At 47.3% G+C, this 17,543-nt stretch overlaps 1 protein-coding gene across 23 annotated transcripts in view; it reads left to right on the top strand.

Annotated features, from left to right (window-relative positions):
- Window positions 1-17,543, top strand: part of DYSF (dysferlin) — a 228,089-nt gene that overhangs the window by 22,540 nt on the left and 188,006 nt on the right. For all 23 annotated transcript variants that reach the window (XM_081254720.1, XM_081254713.1, XM_081254719.1 and 20 more), the window contains 2 exons: window positions 3,660-3,715; window positions 4,930-5,021. In XM_081254720.1, coding sequence (XP_081110846.1) covers window positions 3,660-3,715; window positions 4,930-5,021 — 148 coding nt within the window. The remainder of the gene's footprint in view (window positions 1-3,659; window positions 3,716-4,929; window positions 5,022-17,543) is intronic.

Here is a 17,543-nt window from a genome sequence, read left to right as displayed (position 1 = left end):
GGAGCAACTAAGCTCCTGTGTCCCAACTACTGAGCCTGCGCTCTAGAGTCCGCGAGCCACAACTACTGAGCCTATGTGCTACAACTACTGAAGCCCATGCGCCTAGAGCCTGTGCTCCACAACAAGAGAAGCCCCGCCAATGAGAAGACCGCGCACCACAATGAAGAGTAGCCCCGGCTTGCCGCAACTTGAGAAAGCCCGCACGCAGCTACGAAGACCTTATTGAGTTTTGGTGCAGTATCAAAGAAGGAGATCCACAATTATCTGAAAATTTATTAAAATGCATCTCCAACTATGTGTCTGGTTGGGCTTTTTTCACAGATGTCAACTAAAACAAGACCTCTCAATGGACTGAATGTAGACAGGATAATGAGAATCCAGTGAGGCATTAAAGAGGTTTGCAAAATGTAAACAGTGTCACTCTTCTGTTACCTTTGTTTTGGAAGTTAGTTACTTTTCATAAAAATATGTCACTTATGTTAACATGTACTGGGCTTATTATTGTTAATGTAATATTAATTACTAAATAAATATTTTTAAATGCCTCAGTTTTAACCTTGAATACAGTAGAAGTTGATAGATACAAGTTACCTTAGTAAAAGTTCCTTAGAGTTCTCAATAATTTTTTTTCTATGGAAGTTTTTCTTTTTTAAAAATAAATAAATAAATAAATAAATAAATAAATAAATTTATTTATTTATTTATGGCTGTGTTGGGTCTTTGTGGCAAGCGGTGGCTACTCTTTGTTGCGGTGCACAGGCTTCTCATTGCGGTGACTTCTCTTGTTGTGGAGCACGGACTCTAGGCTCATGGGCTTCAGTTATTGTGGCTCACGGGCTTAGCTGCTCTGCGGCATGTGGGATCTTCCCAGACCAGGGATCGAACCCATGTCCCCCACATTGACAGGCGGATTCTTAACCACTGCGCCACCAGCGAAGTCCTCTCAATAATTTTTAAAAAACTTTATTTTATTTATTTATTTGTTTTTGTCTGCGTTGGGTCTTCGTTGCTGCGCACGGGCTTTCTCTAGTTGCAGCAAGCAGGGGCTACTCTTCATTGTGGTGTGCGGGCTTTTCATTGCTGTGGCTTCTCTTTGTTGCGGAGCACGGGCTCTAGGAACTCGGGCTTCAGTAGTTGTGGCACATGAGCTCTAGAGCACAGGCTCAGTAGTTGTGGCGCACGGGCTTAGTTGCTCCGCAGCATGTGGGATCTTCCTGGGCCAGGGCTGTAACCTGTGTCCCCTGCACTGGCAGGCAGATTCTTAACCACTGCACCACCAAGGAAGTCCCGCCTCAATAATTTTTAAGAATGACATCTTGTGACCAAAAATTTGAGAACTGCTGCCCCTAGGGTCTCCCAGAAAATAAGTGTTCTATGGTGGTCTGTGTCATTCCAAAGTCCACGTGCTTTTCCCACAACAGTGATTTGCAGCAGGCGGTGAGAGGGGTTGGGGGCTCCCCCTCTACAACTGGTGGAGGTTTCTCAGGATCTCTGAGGGGGCTCGTAGGGCTGAATCTTTGCCTTAAGTCTACCGATCCTCCCTCAGATGTTTCTTTCTCCTGGATTTTCCTTTGCTCCTTTCTCTGTTGTTTCTTTCCTCCAAATCCTTCCCCCTACCTGGCTTGCGTCCTTGACCCACCTCTGCTCCCTCCTTCTCTCCATGCTCTGAACCGGGCCACGGGGGCCGACCCTACAGAAGGGAAACGGACAATGCTCAGCTTCAGAGGAAGACTCGGGGGTCCTGGGAGATGTTTCCAGAGGCTTGAGGGGCGTTCATGGTCCAGACAGGACTCTGTAAACACTGAGCAGTCCAGGTGAGACTAAAGGCTTCTTACTGCAGGGTCTTGCACAGGCGGGGTTGAACTGGTGATCTTTCAGATCCAACCCAAATATAAGTTCTGTGTCTGGCTGAGCACTTCTTAAAAAAATTGTTTTTAAAATTTATTTATTTTGGGCTTCCCTGGTGGCGCAGTGGTTGAGAGTCTGCCTGCCGACGCACGGGACACGGGTTCGTGTCCCGGTCCGGGAGGATCCCACATGCCGCGGAGCGGCTGGGCCCATGAGCCATGGCCACTGAGCCTGCGCATCCGGAGCCTGTGCTCCGCAAAGGGAGAGGCCACAACAGTGAGAGGCCCGCGTACCGCAAAAAAAAAAAAAAAAAAAAATTATTTTTATTTATTTAATTTTGGCTGCATTGGGTCTTCATTGCTGCATGCAGAATTGCTCTAGCTGCAATGAGTGGTGGCTACTCTTCATTACAGTGCGTGGGCTTCTCATCACAGTGGCTTCTCTTGTTGCGGAGCACGGGCTCTAGGTGCACGGTCTTCAGTAGTTGTGGCTCGCAAGCTCTAGAGCACAGGCTCAGTAGCTGTGGCGCACGGGCTTAGTTGCTCCAGCATGTGGGATCTTCCTGGACCAGGGCTTGAACCCGTGTCCCCTGCATTGGCAGGCAGATTCTTAACCACTGTGCCGCCAGGGAAGCCCTGGCTGAGCACTTTTAATCGTCCATTGAACACAGAATCATTTCTGTTCTGATGCTTAATGGAAGAGCCAGACGTGTTTAGCCCTTTCTGTGCCCCTCGTTCACCCCTTAGGCCCAAACTCCAGAGGGGAGCGCTCAGCAGTCTGCCGCCTGGGGTACTGTGGCTCTTCTCAGCCATCACAGTGTTAGTTCTTCTTGTTGTCTATCTCAAAGCCCTTCTGCATTCCCTCGGCCCAGCCCTCACGAGCAGGTAGAACAGCCTGCTTCAGATAGATACCTTCAAGGTGAGAGTGAAGTGGATTTTTTTTAAATTGAGGTAAAATTCACAGACCCTAAAAGTCACCATTTTAACCATTTAAAAGTGTACAGTAGGGCTTTCCTGGTGGCGCAGTGGTTGGAAGTCCGCCTGCTGATGCAGGGGACACGGGTTCGTGCCTCGGTCCGGGAAGATCCCACATGCCGCGGAGTGGCTGGACCCGTGAGCCATGGCCGCTGAGCCTGCGTGTCCAGAGCCTGTGCTCCGCAATGGGAGAGGCCACAACAGTGAGAGGCCCGCGTACCGCAAAAAAAAAAAAAAAAAGTGTACAGTATAAATGGTTTTTAGTATACTCACAATGTTGTACAACCATCATCCTATCTAATTCCATAACAGTTCATCACCCCCAAAAGAAATCTCCATTAAGCATTCACTTGCCATTCCCATCTCCCTCTAGGGCCCTGGAAACTACTAGTCTGTTTTCTGTCTCTGTGGATTTGCCTATTCTGGACATTTCATATAAATGGAATCATACAATATGTGGAGATAGATTTTTTTAAAGAAAAATGGAATCTTTTCTATGAAGATCATTCATTCTGAGAATCAGAAACTTTACAATTTAAAAACTTTATTTAGAAAGTCAGAAGTAACAATAACAAACTCATTAAGAAGAGTCAGGCTGGGTATTTTCCTTTAAACAGTCCTTCCGATGGGGCTGCTGTTTGTCCATCCCAGAGCTGAGAGATGTGTGTGATTGGCATTGGGCTTTCATTGCAGACTGGTGGGATCCTCAAGGACACGTGGGTTTTGTAAGGTTTCCTTTGGCGGGTGAGCTGCAGTGCAGGTCTTGGAACTGGCCCTCACTTGGGGAAGGCGCAGGTTGGGGTACGTCTCTTCACTCCCCCTCTGTGTCTCTCGTAGGCGTGAAGAAGAGAACCAAGGTCATCAAGAACAACGTGAACCCCGTGTGGAATGAGGTACGTGAGCTTCCCACCTTCCCTCCTCTCCTCCCTCTGCTGCCACTGTCTCTGCAGGGACGAGTCAGGGGGCTCAGGCAGAGGCGGCTTTCTCAGTGGTGTTGTCATGGAGAGGAGGGGCTCTGGTCCGGTGTGCCAACAAAATCCTCCTGGCACCTGGGAGGAGGGGTGGTGGCCTGGCCTGCGGTCTCGCCGGTACTGTGGGTACAGTGTGGAGATGAGTGAAGGGTCCCTTGTCTCCACTTCTTTCAGCTCTGGCCAGCCAGGAGGAGGGTGTTTAGGGGTCTCTTACCTGCTTTTTCTCCCTTACACAGGCCGTTGTCCTTGCCCAGAACTACCTCCTACCCACAGCCCTCCCTGATTCATCAGGTCCTCCTCTGGTTCCTGCCCTCTCATCCAGCTTTCTTTCTTTCTTTCTTTCCTTTGGGTTAAATTTAATACACTGTTTCAGAAAAACTGACCATGTTTAGGTAATTTAAACTATAGGAAACAATTGCGTATTTGCAGTAAATCGTCTGTGCAAATGATTTACTTAAGGCATGTTGCAATAGCCTTTAGCAATTTTAATCAGTAAATCTATGTTGGCAGATGCTCATTTATTTGCTTACCAACTCCAGCTCTTGCTGGTCAGGGTATTATCTGCACAGAGATTTGTCATTCTCTAATTGCCAAAAGAATTGGCTCCCATCTGCTACATAACTTGCTCTTGTTCGAGACTCAGTCAACCAGCTTTCTTTATATGGCACCCTGGTGGTCTTTGGAAGCCCTATCCTTGTGTGGATGGGGTTGGGATGCATGGGGTGCCTTTGCTCTGAGGAGGGTCCTGGGGTCTCTGGAGACCAATGTGGCACTAATGCATGCTGTCACCAGGCGCCTGGCTGCTCCATGAGCACACTGATCTTGGTCCCTGAGGGCCCTGCAGGGTCACCTGGAATTTTTCCCAGCTGTGCTGCTGGTGACTGGTGGAATTGAGTTGGGGAGGGGGTCATGGGGGTCTTGTCTCCTATTCTCTTCCACTGCCTTCAGCTCTCGCTGTCCCTTCTGAAGCTCTGAGACCCTGCTACTCATGTGTTCATTCCTTCACTCATGCATCCTTCCCTTCACCAGTAGTGGTCACAGATGCCTGCTCAGTGCCCGAGGGGGACCTGTGGGAACCAGACACAGTCTCTTCTAGGGGTCCATAGGTTAAGACATCTTTTCTCTTTTTCTTCCAGGGCTTTGAGTGGGACCTCAAGGGTATCCCCCTGGACCAGGGCTCCGAGCTTCATGTGGTGGTCAAAGACCATGAGACGATGGGGAGGAACAGGTGAGGTGGTGAGGGGGACTCTGGTCTGTGGGTGTGTATGGGTAGGGTCGTGGCGGATGTAGACTACAGAATGTGGGCTCTGGAGAGCTGGTGTTTCGTGAAGACCTGCCACTAGTGGGCCTGGCCCGGTGGTAGATCTGGGGGAGACAGCTGGCTGCAGTCTCAGGAGCTCAGCCGTGGGTAAATCTGAGAGCTTCCCAAGTGACAGGGAAGGAAGATGGGCTAGAATCAGATGTGCCTGTGTTTCCCCGGACAGCCTGCGCCGCAGGGAGCAGGGAAGAAAAGGCTCTCTGGGTCCTGCTGCAGCCCTGAGGTGCCTGGCACGGCCCTCTCTCCCTGCCCAGCACAGGCTAGGGAGGGCAGTGACACATGGCGCGAGGCGGGCCGAGCGATGGCTTCATGGAAGAGGTGGGACTCGAGGTGGCAGTTTAGAAGTCGGAACAGTAATAACGACCCACACTGACTGCCCACCGTCCTGTGCCAGTGTCTTCTGGGGATATTTCCTGTATGTAGTAGGGGTGGTTTCCAGGCAGGGGGAATAGTAGGAGTTCAAAGTTTTGTGGTGGCAAAAGTAGGCTCTCTAGGTGGGCGATGGGTCCTTCCTCATGTATGGAGCTCCTGGGCCTTGTGTGTGCTGGTGGCGGTGGGGGCAGGGCCAGCCAGCTTGCAGACTGATGGCCCTGTGACTGTGGGTAGGGTGACCCGGGAGACACAGCCTGAGAGCGCTCCGAGCCGACCCTTGAATGTCAGGGCGGGGCTTCAGCGGTCCCTGCTAGGCCTGACAGGGTGCAGTTGTGTGAGGGGCCGGCAGGGCTGGCTTCATGCTCTTGGTGCCATTCGCTGAGGTCTGGGCCCGAGGATCGGGCATGGGCTTGCTGTTTTGTGACCTGCTGACAGTAGAGCCTTTGTTTGGGAACTGGGTCAGCTGGTGTCTGGGGCCCGGCTGTGTTTCCCTGGCGGGGCGAGAGTGGGAGAGGGAAGGAGGGAGGATTCAGAGACCCGGGGAAGGCCGACAGGGGTCTCAGCCTCCCAGACATCTGGAAAGTTTGAAATCTTAAAAAGCTTGGAAGAAAAACGCAACCACCACGGTCTCTCTGTGTCTCTGGTGGCCGTGGGTGCAGCACGTGATACGTGTGGGGAGGGTGGGGGCGCTTCCACTGGGCCCTCCCAAGGTAGGGCTAAAAGGTGTGGGTCCAGGGCATCTTGGGTCCATCTTGTCCAGCCTGGACCTCAGCAGCCCCTACCTGCACAGGGGCAGGGGTTGGAACTCGTTCACACTGTTACCCCAGCACAGGTATTTCATGGAAAAAAGGCAGCTTCTGACAAGCATGAACGGTGGACCTACAGGTGAGGGAGGAACAATGCTGGACTCTGGGTGGTCCTGGAAGGCTTCCTGGAGGAGGGCCACATAGACTGACTCAGAGGCCAGGGTTGGCTTTAGAGAGGAGAGGAAGGCAGGGCCTTCCACTGTTCGGGCATGGAGGGCAGCAGGCTAAGGCCTTACACGTGGGTTTCAGTCACATGACTTGTGCAGCCCAGTGAGAAGGGAGCAATGGGGCCAGGTTGGGAGGGGGCCTCTGACACCAGGCTGAAGATAATAATAGCAAACCCACAACAGCTGATGTTTACCAAGAGCTTAGCCAAGTGTCTGGCCCTGTGCTGAGTCTTTATATAAAAGATCGTTTTTAATCGTTAGGTGTTACTGTTAGACTTGTCATTATTACGTAGGGAAACTGAGGCTCCAGGAGATTAATTTCCTCGAAGCCTACTGATGGCAGAGCTGTGATTGAAGGGCAGGTCTGCACCATGGTCAGAATCACGGAGCCCCTACGCCTCTCAGAGGCTCCCGGAAGCCTCAGGCAGGTGCTGGGCCCTTCTGGAGAGAGCATAGCAAGGCAAAGGCATGCAGAGGAAACGCATGTTTCACTTTCATGATCACATTCATGAATGTGACTCTCAACCACTGAGCCACCAAGGAAGCCCCATCCCTGGTGTTTTGACAGATGGACATTTTGACCCCATGGAGACTTTTGCTCCCATATTTACATTTACCAAACATTTAAATAAAAAAAATACACCTACATTAATTAATTTCTACTGGAAAGGCATTTTTCAGAACAAATTAACCCCATTTAATTTGTCGAGATATTTTCTATACAGTGTAATTAAACTCCTTTCTTTTTTTAATCTTCATTTTTATTTTACCGAAATTATTGTCATTGGTAACAATTATTTTCTGTTTAAATTTCCCAACACAGGTTTGGTGCAAAGTTTTCTTGGGGTTTTTTTGTTTGTTTGTTTTTTCATTTTTTGGTTCATATCAAGCTTTATCAAATATAGCTCTCTTCCATTCTTGAGTTTTCTTTTGTGGAATTAGTTCTATTAAGTCTGATTCTCTCAGGTCAATGTTTACAGTTACCAACAGGATTCTTCAGTCAGTTTTTCATTTCCTTAACAATTTTACCATGTGCCGTTTTTGCCCATAATTATTGCATGGTAATCATTTCTACCAATAACCACATCCAGAAACTATGGCAAGAATTATATTTATTTCTTAGTTAATCCATGAAAAAATTGAGAGCCATTCCTTGCAGAAATGCCAGCATTGCTCTCATGCCCTGGGCACACATGTCTCCCCTGGGCAGTTTCAGGAAGTGCTGCTGCCTGCACCCGACTCCTCCTTCTCCTTTAATCAGTTTGTGCCTAAACACTGATCTATTGTAAAGCTCCCAGGCCATTCTAAGATGCACCCAGGGTTGGAGCACTGTTCTAAAAATCTAGAGCTGCGCTGTCCAACATAGTAAGCCGCCACTATGCACGCACATGAGCTATTCAAATTTAAATTAATTAAAATTAAATAAAATTTAAGATTCAGTTCCTCAGTTACACTAGCCAACATGGAATGGTTCCATCATCTCAGAAAGTTCTACCGGGCAGCACTGGTCTGGAGTGCAGACGACTGGTTCTCGCTCCCTAACACCTGGGAATTCGTAGTGATGCACAGACCCCGCTCCCAATCAATTAAGTGAGAACTTGCAGGCAGGGCCAGGCACTGGCATGTTATGTCAAAGCTGCCAAAGATGCTCTTGCGTCTCATAGCCTGGATTGGGAACTTCTCAGCTGAACATCCCAGGGGTCAAACAGCTGGTCAGGGACCAGGGTCAGCTTCCCCTCCAGCGTCCTTCTGAGAAGCCCAGAGTAAACAGGAAGTTGCTGAGTGCAGCCTGGGACACTCAACTGAGTCCAGGACCCAGCCTAGCTGGGTTTACACGAGTGTCCCCCATCCAGAGGAGTGAAGTTTCCTTTTATGTGCATTTGAAACCTGATCTTATCGACACGGAGTTGATCCACCCCTGCAGTTGCTTCAGGATGGGTGGGGTGCAGAATGGCCCAGAGACAGTATCCAGCCTGAGTTTCCCCTCCTGAGAGACTCCTAGACTCCACTCCAGGCCAGCAGACCAGGCTGGCATAATGAGGTCACCCAAAACTGCCAACGGTCGTCAGGGAAACACAGAAACATCAAAAATCCCAGAAGTGGGCTTCCCTGGTGGCGCAGCGGTTAAGAGTCCTCCTGCCGATGCAGGGGACACGGGTTCATGCCCTGGTCCGGGAAGATCCCACATACCGTGGAGCGGCTGGGCCCGTGAGCCATGGCCGTTGAGCCTGCGTGTCCGGAGCCTGTGCTCCGCAACGGGAGAGACCACAAGAGTGAGAGGCCCGCGTACCTCAAAAAACCAAACCAAAACAAAACAAAAACACACCAGGGTTACGAAATTCCCTGGCCATCCAGTGGTTAGGATTCTGTGCTTTCACTGCCGAGGGTCCGGTTTGGTCCCAGGCCGGGGAACTAAGATCCTACAAGCCTAACGGCCCAGCCAAAAAAAAACCCCCCAAAATGAAGCAAAAAAACCACCAGGGTTAAAATGATACTCACCTTGACCACCATAATTCACTGGCCCCAGGCCTAGCCAGGCCCAGGGTAGGGTGACCAGGTTCAACAGAGAAACATACAGGACACTCAGTTAAATTTGAATGTCCCAAATGTTGCATGAGACATACTTATATTAAGAGACTACCCATTATTTATCTGAAAGGTAAACTTAACAGGGAATCCTGTACTTGATCTGGCAACTCTATTCCAGGGTGGCTGTCCCCCCGCCCCCCCTTCAATCAAGCAGCACAGAAGGAGACCCAGATTTACACCAAGAATCAGCTAGAAGGCACATTACTGCCTTTAAAGAAGCGTTCCCTTAGGCTCTCACAATAACATTTTCTTTAGAAGAGTGTGATTCACTCCCAACCTTTCAGTGACCTGGTGACTCTATAAAGTGGGGCCTTGAGGGCTCTCTTAGCCACACACAGAGCCTTGCCTACCTTCATCTGCCCTGCGATCTGGGTTGTTATGGTGTCTGCCACTGACGGGGGCTCGGGTACCTCCCTGGGCACCGCTGCTCCCTGTCCTTCCTCCTCAGCTGCTCCTCCTCTCACCCCGACGTCGGCCCCGTGAGCTGGTCACGGAATGAGCTGGAATGAATATGGACTTTGGGAAGAGCTAGGGTCCAGACTCAACAGCCCTGTGGCCTTGGGCAGGTCCTCAGCTCAGCTCCCTGAGCCTGTTTCCTCCCCCTTAGGGAGTATTAAATCAAGTGCAAAAGCACATCTCAGGGACCTGCCACAGAGGGCTGCTCCCTAAATGACAGTTCCTTTCAGCACATCCCCTTTTCCATAGCTCCCCTGCGCTGCCCTCCAGCTGCCCCAGTTGCTTGAGTCCCACTGACCCCAGCCCTTTCCCATCAAAGGCTGCTCTCAGCCAGCTGTGGTTTGAAAACGGACTCACTCATTCATACTGAAGTGTTGGTGGCAGCCTGTGGCTTAACGTTTTGCTCCTTCTTAGGAAGGATGGTGCTTTAGGTGCTTAGGCGATGGTGATTTATTTCCCAGACTCCTCTTAGGCCAAAAATGAAAGTGCTAACGGTGGGCCTTTCGGCACTATGATAGGCTGTGAGGAGATGTTTTGAGAACGGAGGGTCTTCCTGACATAGGTGACCATCTCCTGTAGGGCTGTTGCTGACCCTGGAGTAGGTCTTGGTGCCCCCAGGGTGGAGGTAGGGGTTCTCCTGGTGTCTCCGGGGACAACGGGCTTAATCTATTGAGGGAAAGCGGGGGTTGCTAGAAAGGAGCTGAACGTGAGTCTGTCACGTGCAAGAATGTAAGGAAGGTCAGGGAGCACATCTGGCCAGTGGGTGCCTTTGACTCACACCTGGAATGAGTTGATGTGGTCAAGGGGTTCCATCCTGGCAGGGGCAGGTGGTCTTGGTCCCCCAGGTTGTCTACATAGCTGAGCAGGGCAGTGGTGGTGGCTGGCATGAGAGTGAGGGTCAAAGGCTACTCTTGGGAGCCCCACTTTCAGCAGTGGGTCTCATCCTGGCACTGCCTTGACCTGGACCTTTCTGAACCTGTTTCCTCATCAAGACAAAGGCAATCACAGTACCTACAATGCAGAGTTGTTGTATAATGCGTACGTGTCAAATGCTTACCCTGTGCTTGGCACATTGAAGGTGTCCAGTACATGGGGACTGTTGGTTGTGGCAGGATCCATATAGGTGCACATACAGAAACCACACCAGTATGTGAACATTACAGCAAGCGCATGCCCCGTCTGGACACGTGCTGTACCTGAATATGAACACATTCTTTTTTATTTGAAAAAAAAACCCCACAAGAGTATAAAAATTATAAATACTTTTATAAGCAGAAGTAAGCTCCAGGATTTCCCTGGTGGTCCATTGGTTAAGACTCTGTGCTTCCACTGCAGGGGCCACGGGTTCGATCCCTGGTTGGGGAACTAAGATCCCGCATGCCAAGTGGCACAGCCAAAAAAAATAAAATAATAAGCGTAAGTAAGCTCCATTTTTAAAAGTTTATAAAGGAAAAAATGCATGTTCCCCAATCCGCTCCTTCCCTTCCCTCCAGTGGTGTCCACTGTTGACCGCATATAGCTTCCTCAACTTTCCCTAAGTATCTGCAAGCATCTGTTTATATACAAGTGTATTCATTTACTTACACAAAAATGAGTCACGCCATGTATATTGGTCCCCATCTGGCTTTTCGTCATTTTATCATGAACTGTTTTCCCAGGTCAGTGGATATTGATCAACCCCATTTTCAGTAGTTGTGTTGTATTCCACGGTGTGAGTGCACCATAATTTATCCCACTGTAACTTTATTGACTGGTATTTAGTTTCTTTCCAGTTTCTTTCCCGGCCTTCCACTGAATATCTTTATCCAAACGTTTTTATGTTCTTATACTATTTTTCCTTTAGGATAGGTCCTTAGAAATGGGATAACATTTTCATCAATTCTGGCAAATTACTTTTCAGAAAAGGTGTCCTGATTTACGTCTACCGACAGTGTAAAAAAAGTGCCTGTCAATGTTTTATTTTTGCTAGTGCCATGGGGAAAAAAGGTATCTTATAATTTGTGTTTCCTTAATTGCTTGTAAAGTTGAGCATCTTTCCATGTGTTTATTGCCCATTTGTATTTCTTCTTCTGTCAGTTGCCTATCTTAATACTTTGAGGTGCTTGTTTTATTCTAACTAATTCATGGTAGTTTGTACGTTTGGGATCTTGTTAGGAATATTGACCCTCGGTCTGTTTTAAGTGTGGATGGTATTTTCTCTCTGCTTGTCGTCTATTGGTTGCTTTGTCCTGGTGTCATTCTTACACAGGAATGGATGTTCACCCAAATATGCCCGTGCACATAGACATCTAAAAAGGCAGAAAGGCATGTTGCTGTTGTTAGAAGTTGGGGAAAGTAGCCCTGTGTTCAGCCTCCAGGTTTCAGCAAGCCAGTTGGCAAGCCTCCGGAATCCTTGGGAGGCAGTTTTGAGGCAGGAATACTTATAGTTCACCATCCCATTGTTCTCAGCATCCTCGGAAGCATTGACCGTATCCTTATTTTCCAAGGATTTTTATAACTATATTTTGTCCTGGATTCTATCCAGGACATCCCTGGGTTTCGGAATAGTTTTTCTTTTGTCTTTCTCTGGATTGAAGTGGAAAACTATTTAGAGTTACCCTTGGGCAGCCCCTGGAGGATCAGATACTGGCAGGAAGTCTGCCAGAGGCCAGGCGGGCTGGGGTTTGTGTGTGTGTGTGTGTTATGTCCGGCTGTTCTCATTTCCTGCCCCTCACGGCCAGGCACGCATGGCTGAAGGGGCCACAGCTCATGGTGTCTCCTCACCGGTGTCCTTAAACTTCCCCTGAGTGTGTGTGCCTCTGTGTGTGTGTGTGTGTGTGTGTGTGTGTCCTGCCAGGTCAGGGGCTATCTGATTTTCCTGTTGTGCTGACTCACTGAATCTAATGAGGAAGGTGCGGCTGAGTCAGTGATGAATGGGTTTGAGCTGTAATACATATATTTTTAGTTGACATGTCTTTTTCTTAGTTTAAAAGATAAAGAATGAGAAACTGACACATGGACACCTTTCTAGAGCCTTTTTTGGGAAATAATTTCAAACTCATAGAAAAGTTTCAAAAAAGAAGAACATCCACACACTTTACTTAGATTCATTTATTGGCAATGTTCTATTCCATTTGGTTTATAATATTCTCTCTCTCTTTCACTCTCTCCTCTCCCTCCGTCCTCCCTTTTTCTCTCTCTCCCATTTGAGGGTAAGTTATACTCATCATGGCCCTTTATCCTTAAATATTTCTGTGTATATTTCCTAAGAGCAGGGATATTTTTTTACATAATCACAGTAAGTTACCAACTTCAGTAAATTTAACATGGTTGCCTACTTTAATCTACTGTTTGTATTTTGATCCTATCAGTTGACCAAGTTATGTCTTTTGTAACATTTCCCCTTCCCTTTCCCCCAGTACAGGATCCTCAGTATGAATACCCATATTGAACTTCATCATCATATTTCCATAGCCTCCTTTACTTTGGGGCATTTCCACAGTTATGACAATTTACATTTTTGAATAATACAATACCCCAATTAAAAAAATAGAATATTCCTCATTTTGGGTTTGTCTGATGTCTTTCTCATGATTATATTCATGATCAGATTCCGTTACTGACTCCTGGCTGGAATCCATCATAGGTGTGTTGTGTTTATCTCAGGATCTGGAGGTGCATGGTGTCCCTTGTTGGTGACATTCATTTCAATCACCTGTCAAAGTGTTGTCTGATTTTTCCATTGTGTCTTTACTGTTCTTTTTTTCCTCCTTGAAGTGTGTAAAGAGACACTTTAAGACCCTGCAAATATCCTGCTCCTCATCAAAATGTCCCCCTAGATTTCGCATCCACAGGTGACTCTTGCTTGACTGATTCAGTCTTTACCATGAAGGTTGTGAACTGGTTTTCCATTGCCAGCACTCCTTTCACATTTACCAGTCTGGGCTGTGTAAGCCTTTCCTGCTGGAGGCCCTAGTGATGGTGCTTGTTTAATCCCACTGCTGTCATGCCTGGACCCTACCCTGTGCCTGCACTGGTCATCGGCCACCCACACTCTCACTGGAGCCTCCCCCCTTGGCAGGTATGTCATCCAGAGTTGAAAGACCTGTGGGAGTCTCCTCCATCCTTCAAGGACAGAGCTAGAGTCAGGAAGAAGCCTATTCAGGGCCTGGATTACAATGTTAGAAAGTCCTTCCCTCTGTTGAGCCACAGTCTCTCTCCCTGAGATTTTGAGGGTCTCATTTCTATTCTACCATCAGGAGTGACCAAAAATAAATCTTACCTCTTACATATATTATGACAGTCATGATCTAATGTGTCCCTCACTTCAATCTGGTGGGGTAGTATGTGCAGAGGACGGGAAGGTGGTGAGTGGGGTGACATTTACCAAGCACTGTCTATGTCCCAGACACAGTTGGGGGTGTTAGGTATGTGAACTTGGATTTTACAAGAACCCTCTGAAGTGTGCACTATTCCTGTGAAGCTCCAACAGTGCAGGGGTGGTTGTCCATTTTGCGTAACCAGTATCCCCAATGCCTACAGTAATTAGGTGCTCACTACATATTTGTCAAATGAATAAATGACCTTTACAGATGAGAAAACAGGTCTCAGAAACGTTATGTAACTTGTGCTCAGCCACAGAGCTGTCGCGTGGCAGAGCTGAGGTTCCAGCCCAGGTAGGATGACTTGAGAGCTCTTATTCTTCATCATTCTATGATAAAATTTATTTTTGGAAGATAGTTGAGAGGAAGAGTGTTTTCAAAGTGTTGCTATAGGTTGAAAGGTATAGTTTAAAAATGTTGGCAGTGACTCAACATGTGAAGACCATGGTTGGTGTGTGTGACACTCAGAGTCTGCCACCTGGGGTGTCCCATGAACCAAACAGAGCAAGAAATGTGTCCTGCCAGCCTTCCTGGGCCACCTTCCTTCCGGGTGTTTGGAGAGAGGGCTTGTTTTACATTCACTTATTGGTCAGTGTCAGTGTGAGCTGCACCCACTTCTCCCACCTAACTTCTCCCTAACACAGCTCCTAGCACCTGGGGATGTTGTCTTCTCTGGTCTGCTGCACCTCGGCTGCCTCACCCTTTCATTCTTCAGCTCATGGCACCATGGCATATGGGAAGGCCTGGGGTAACCGATGGAGGGTCTGCCACCCCCTGCAGGTGTGGAGGCCACTTTCAATGGAGCGTCTCTCTTAGGTCCTTCAGCTATCCCTGCCACAGGCATGGCTGCCTCTCTCTGACTAGCTGGTTTCTCCTAAGGTCTCAGCCAGCTGCCCTGTTGCCAGACCTGTTCCGCACACTCGACCCTTCCCTTCCTTCTTCTCCTCAGGGCCCAGACTTCAAGGCCACCCTCTGAAAGCTCCAAATGCATAGTGTAGACTACTAGACCTCCCAACCTCCCCTTCATAGGAGAGTGTAACCCATCTACAGAGTACAATTACTGAGCTCTTTAAAATGACCATTCACCCCTGATCTCCCCAACAAAGAACTAGCAGGCTTGTGTTTTAAAATGTAGGTTTTATTATTATTCAGGTATGGAAAGCCAACAAATCAGGAGATGATTGCCATTGAGAGGATAGTTTGTTGCAGTTCCTCAGAGGAGGGGGCATGCTGTACCATGGGGGCCACATGGGGAAGCACCAGGGTCAGTCAGGAGGCAGGGGGAGGGATGGGAAAGCATGGGCAAGAGCCTTTACTGTGGTTTCCTCAGAAAAGAGCAGGCAAGGCAGGGTAAGCGGGTTTAGGATTGGCTAGTTTGAATAATTTCAGCAGGCTCTGGAGGGCAGGGGCTATGTGAAGTCATGTGGTACCGGGCCCTGGGGTTTTCAGTGCAGGGGAATGTTGGCTGAGTGTGAGTGCTCAATAGAGAAGGTGGTGGGGGTGTGGGCTCTGGATTGGTTGGTTTGCATATGAAAGGTGCAGTTGCAGGTGAGTCCTTTATATCTCTAGGAATCGGCTAGCCCTGGGAGAGGCAGCCCCTCCAAAGTGAGCAAAGCCCCAGATATCAAAACATCAAAATATTGAAAATAAAAAGGCATGATTAATACAGCTTGGTATTAGATTTTTTTAAAAAGGTTGAACCAGATCAGATTTATAGCCTGGGCTCTCTTTCCCATGGACGAAGCAAACCAAGGGTCTTTTTATGTCTTTCATGATGTGCTCATGGGGCTCTGAGGTGTGCCACTAGTCCAGGATAGGGTCTAAGGCAAGGCTCTTGGAGTCTGGCTCTGTCTGTTATTTGTGTGAAATCAGACAAGTCAAATGCCTTTCCGAGTCCCAATCTCCTCATCTGTAAGGTGGATTGAACTAATACCAGTACCTACCCCACAGGGCTAGTGTCAGTTTAACCACTGTGGCAGTTTAACGGCTGAGTGTATATTAGACACTCTATACATGTAGAGTGTCTAATATACACTCAGTCAGGAGGCAGTTAGCTCTTAGTAGAATGTAAGTTCCATGAGGGCAGGCTCGGTGTTTTGTCTGATATGCAAAATAAGTATTTGTTGAATGAATAAATTATAAAATTTAAAAAGAGTTTTTATGCTTTGTTGTTTTTTTTTTTTTTTTTTTTTTTTGCATTACGCGGGCCTCTCACTGTTGTGGCCTCTCCCGTTGCGGAGCACAGGCTCCGGACGCACAAGCTCAGCGGCCATGGCTCATGGGCCCAGCCGCTCTGCGGCATGTGGGATCTTCCCGGACCGGGGCGTGAACCCGTGTCCCCTGCATCGGCAGGCGGACTCTCAACCACTGCGCCACCAGGGAAGCCCTGTGCTTTGTTTTTAAATTTAATTTTTGAGTTAGTAAAAAAATTTAAGGAGTTATAAAGGCAGACTCTATTTTAAAAAGTGCAGCAAAAGTTCTCCCTTTGTTCCCCCATTTGCGCAATTCTCATCTTTCTCCCATAGGAAACCACTGTCCTTTGTTTCTTCTGTATCACTCATATTATTGGTTAATCACCAGTATAAATTCTGACTTTCCTCTTTTTTACATAATAGGTAGTATATTTATTTATTAAAATAGATTCTTTTGTATTGTGGTAAAATACACATAACAATTACCATCTTAACCATTTTTAAGTGTATATAGTTTAGTAGCATTAAATACATTTGCATTGTTTTATAACCATCACTACCATTCATCCCTGTAACTCTTTTCATCGGTAAAACTGAAGCTCTATACCTATTAAACAATAACTCCCCATTGTCCCCTCCCTCCAGCCTCTGGCAAACACCATTACACTTTGTATCTATCTGACCACTCTAAGTAATAGGTAGCATATTATACACACTTTTTTGAACATTGTTTTTTTACTTAACAATGCATCTTTAAAAAAAAATCAATCAATATTTTTTAAATTGAAGTATAGTTGATTTACAATGTTGTGTTAATTTCTGCTGTACGGCAAAGTGATTCAGTTATACATATATACATTCTCTTTTTTTCAATATTCTTTTCCATTATGGTTTATCACAGGATATTGAATATAGTTCTCTGTGCTATATAGTAGGACCTTGTTGTTTACCCATTCTCTCTATAAAAGCTTACATCTGCTAACCCCAACCTCCCACTCTACCGATCCCCCAACCCTCTCTGCCTTGGCAACCACCAGTCTATTCTCTATGTTCCTGATTCTGTTTCTGTTTCATAGATAGATTCATTTGTATCATAGTTTAGATTCCACAGTAAGTGATATCATATGGTATTTGTCTTTCTCTTTCTGACTTACTTCACTTAGTATGATAATCTCTAGTTTCATCCATGTTGCTGCAGATGGCATTATGTCATTCTTTTTTATGTCTGAGTAGTATTCCATTGTATACATGTATCAAATCTTCTTTATCCATTCATCTGTTGATGGACATTTAGGTTGTTTCCATGTCTTGGTTATTGTGAATAGTGCTGCTATGAACATAGGGATGCATGTATCTTTTTGAAATATAGTTTTGTCTGGATATATGCCCAGGAGTGGGGTTGCTGGATCATATGGTAATTCTATTTTTAGTTTTCTGAGGAACCTCCATACTGTTTTCCACAGTGGCTATACCAAATTACATTCCCACA

This window comes from Mesoplodon bidens, assembly GCF_964165515.1.
Source record: "Mesoplodon bidens genome assembly, chromosome: 14".
NCBI classification, from domain to species: Eukaryota; Metazoa; Chordata; class Mammalia; order Artiodactyla; family Ziphiidae; genus Mesoplodon; species Mesoplodon bidens.
Note: the sequence above shows the minus strand (reverse complement) of the source record. Positions and strands in the feature narration are given on the sequence as shown.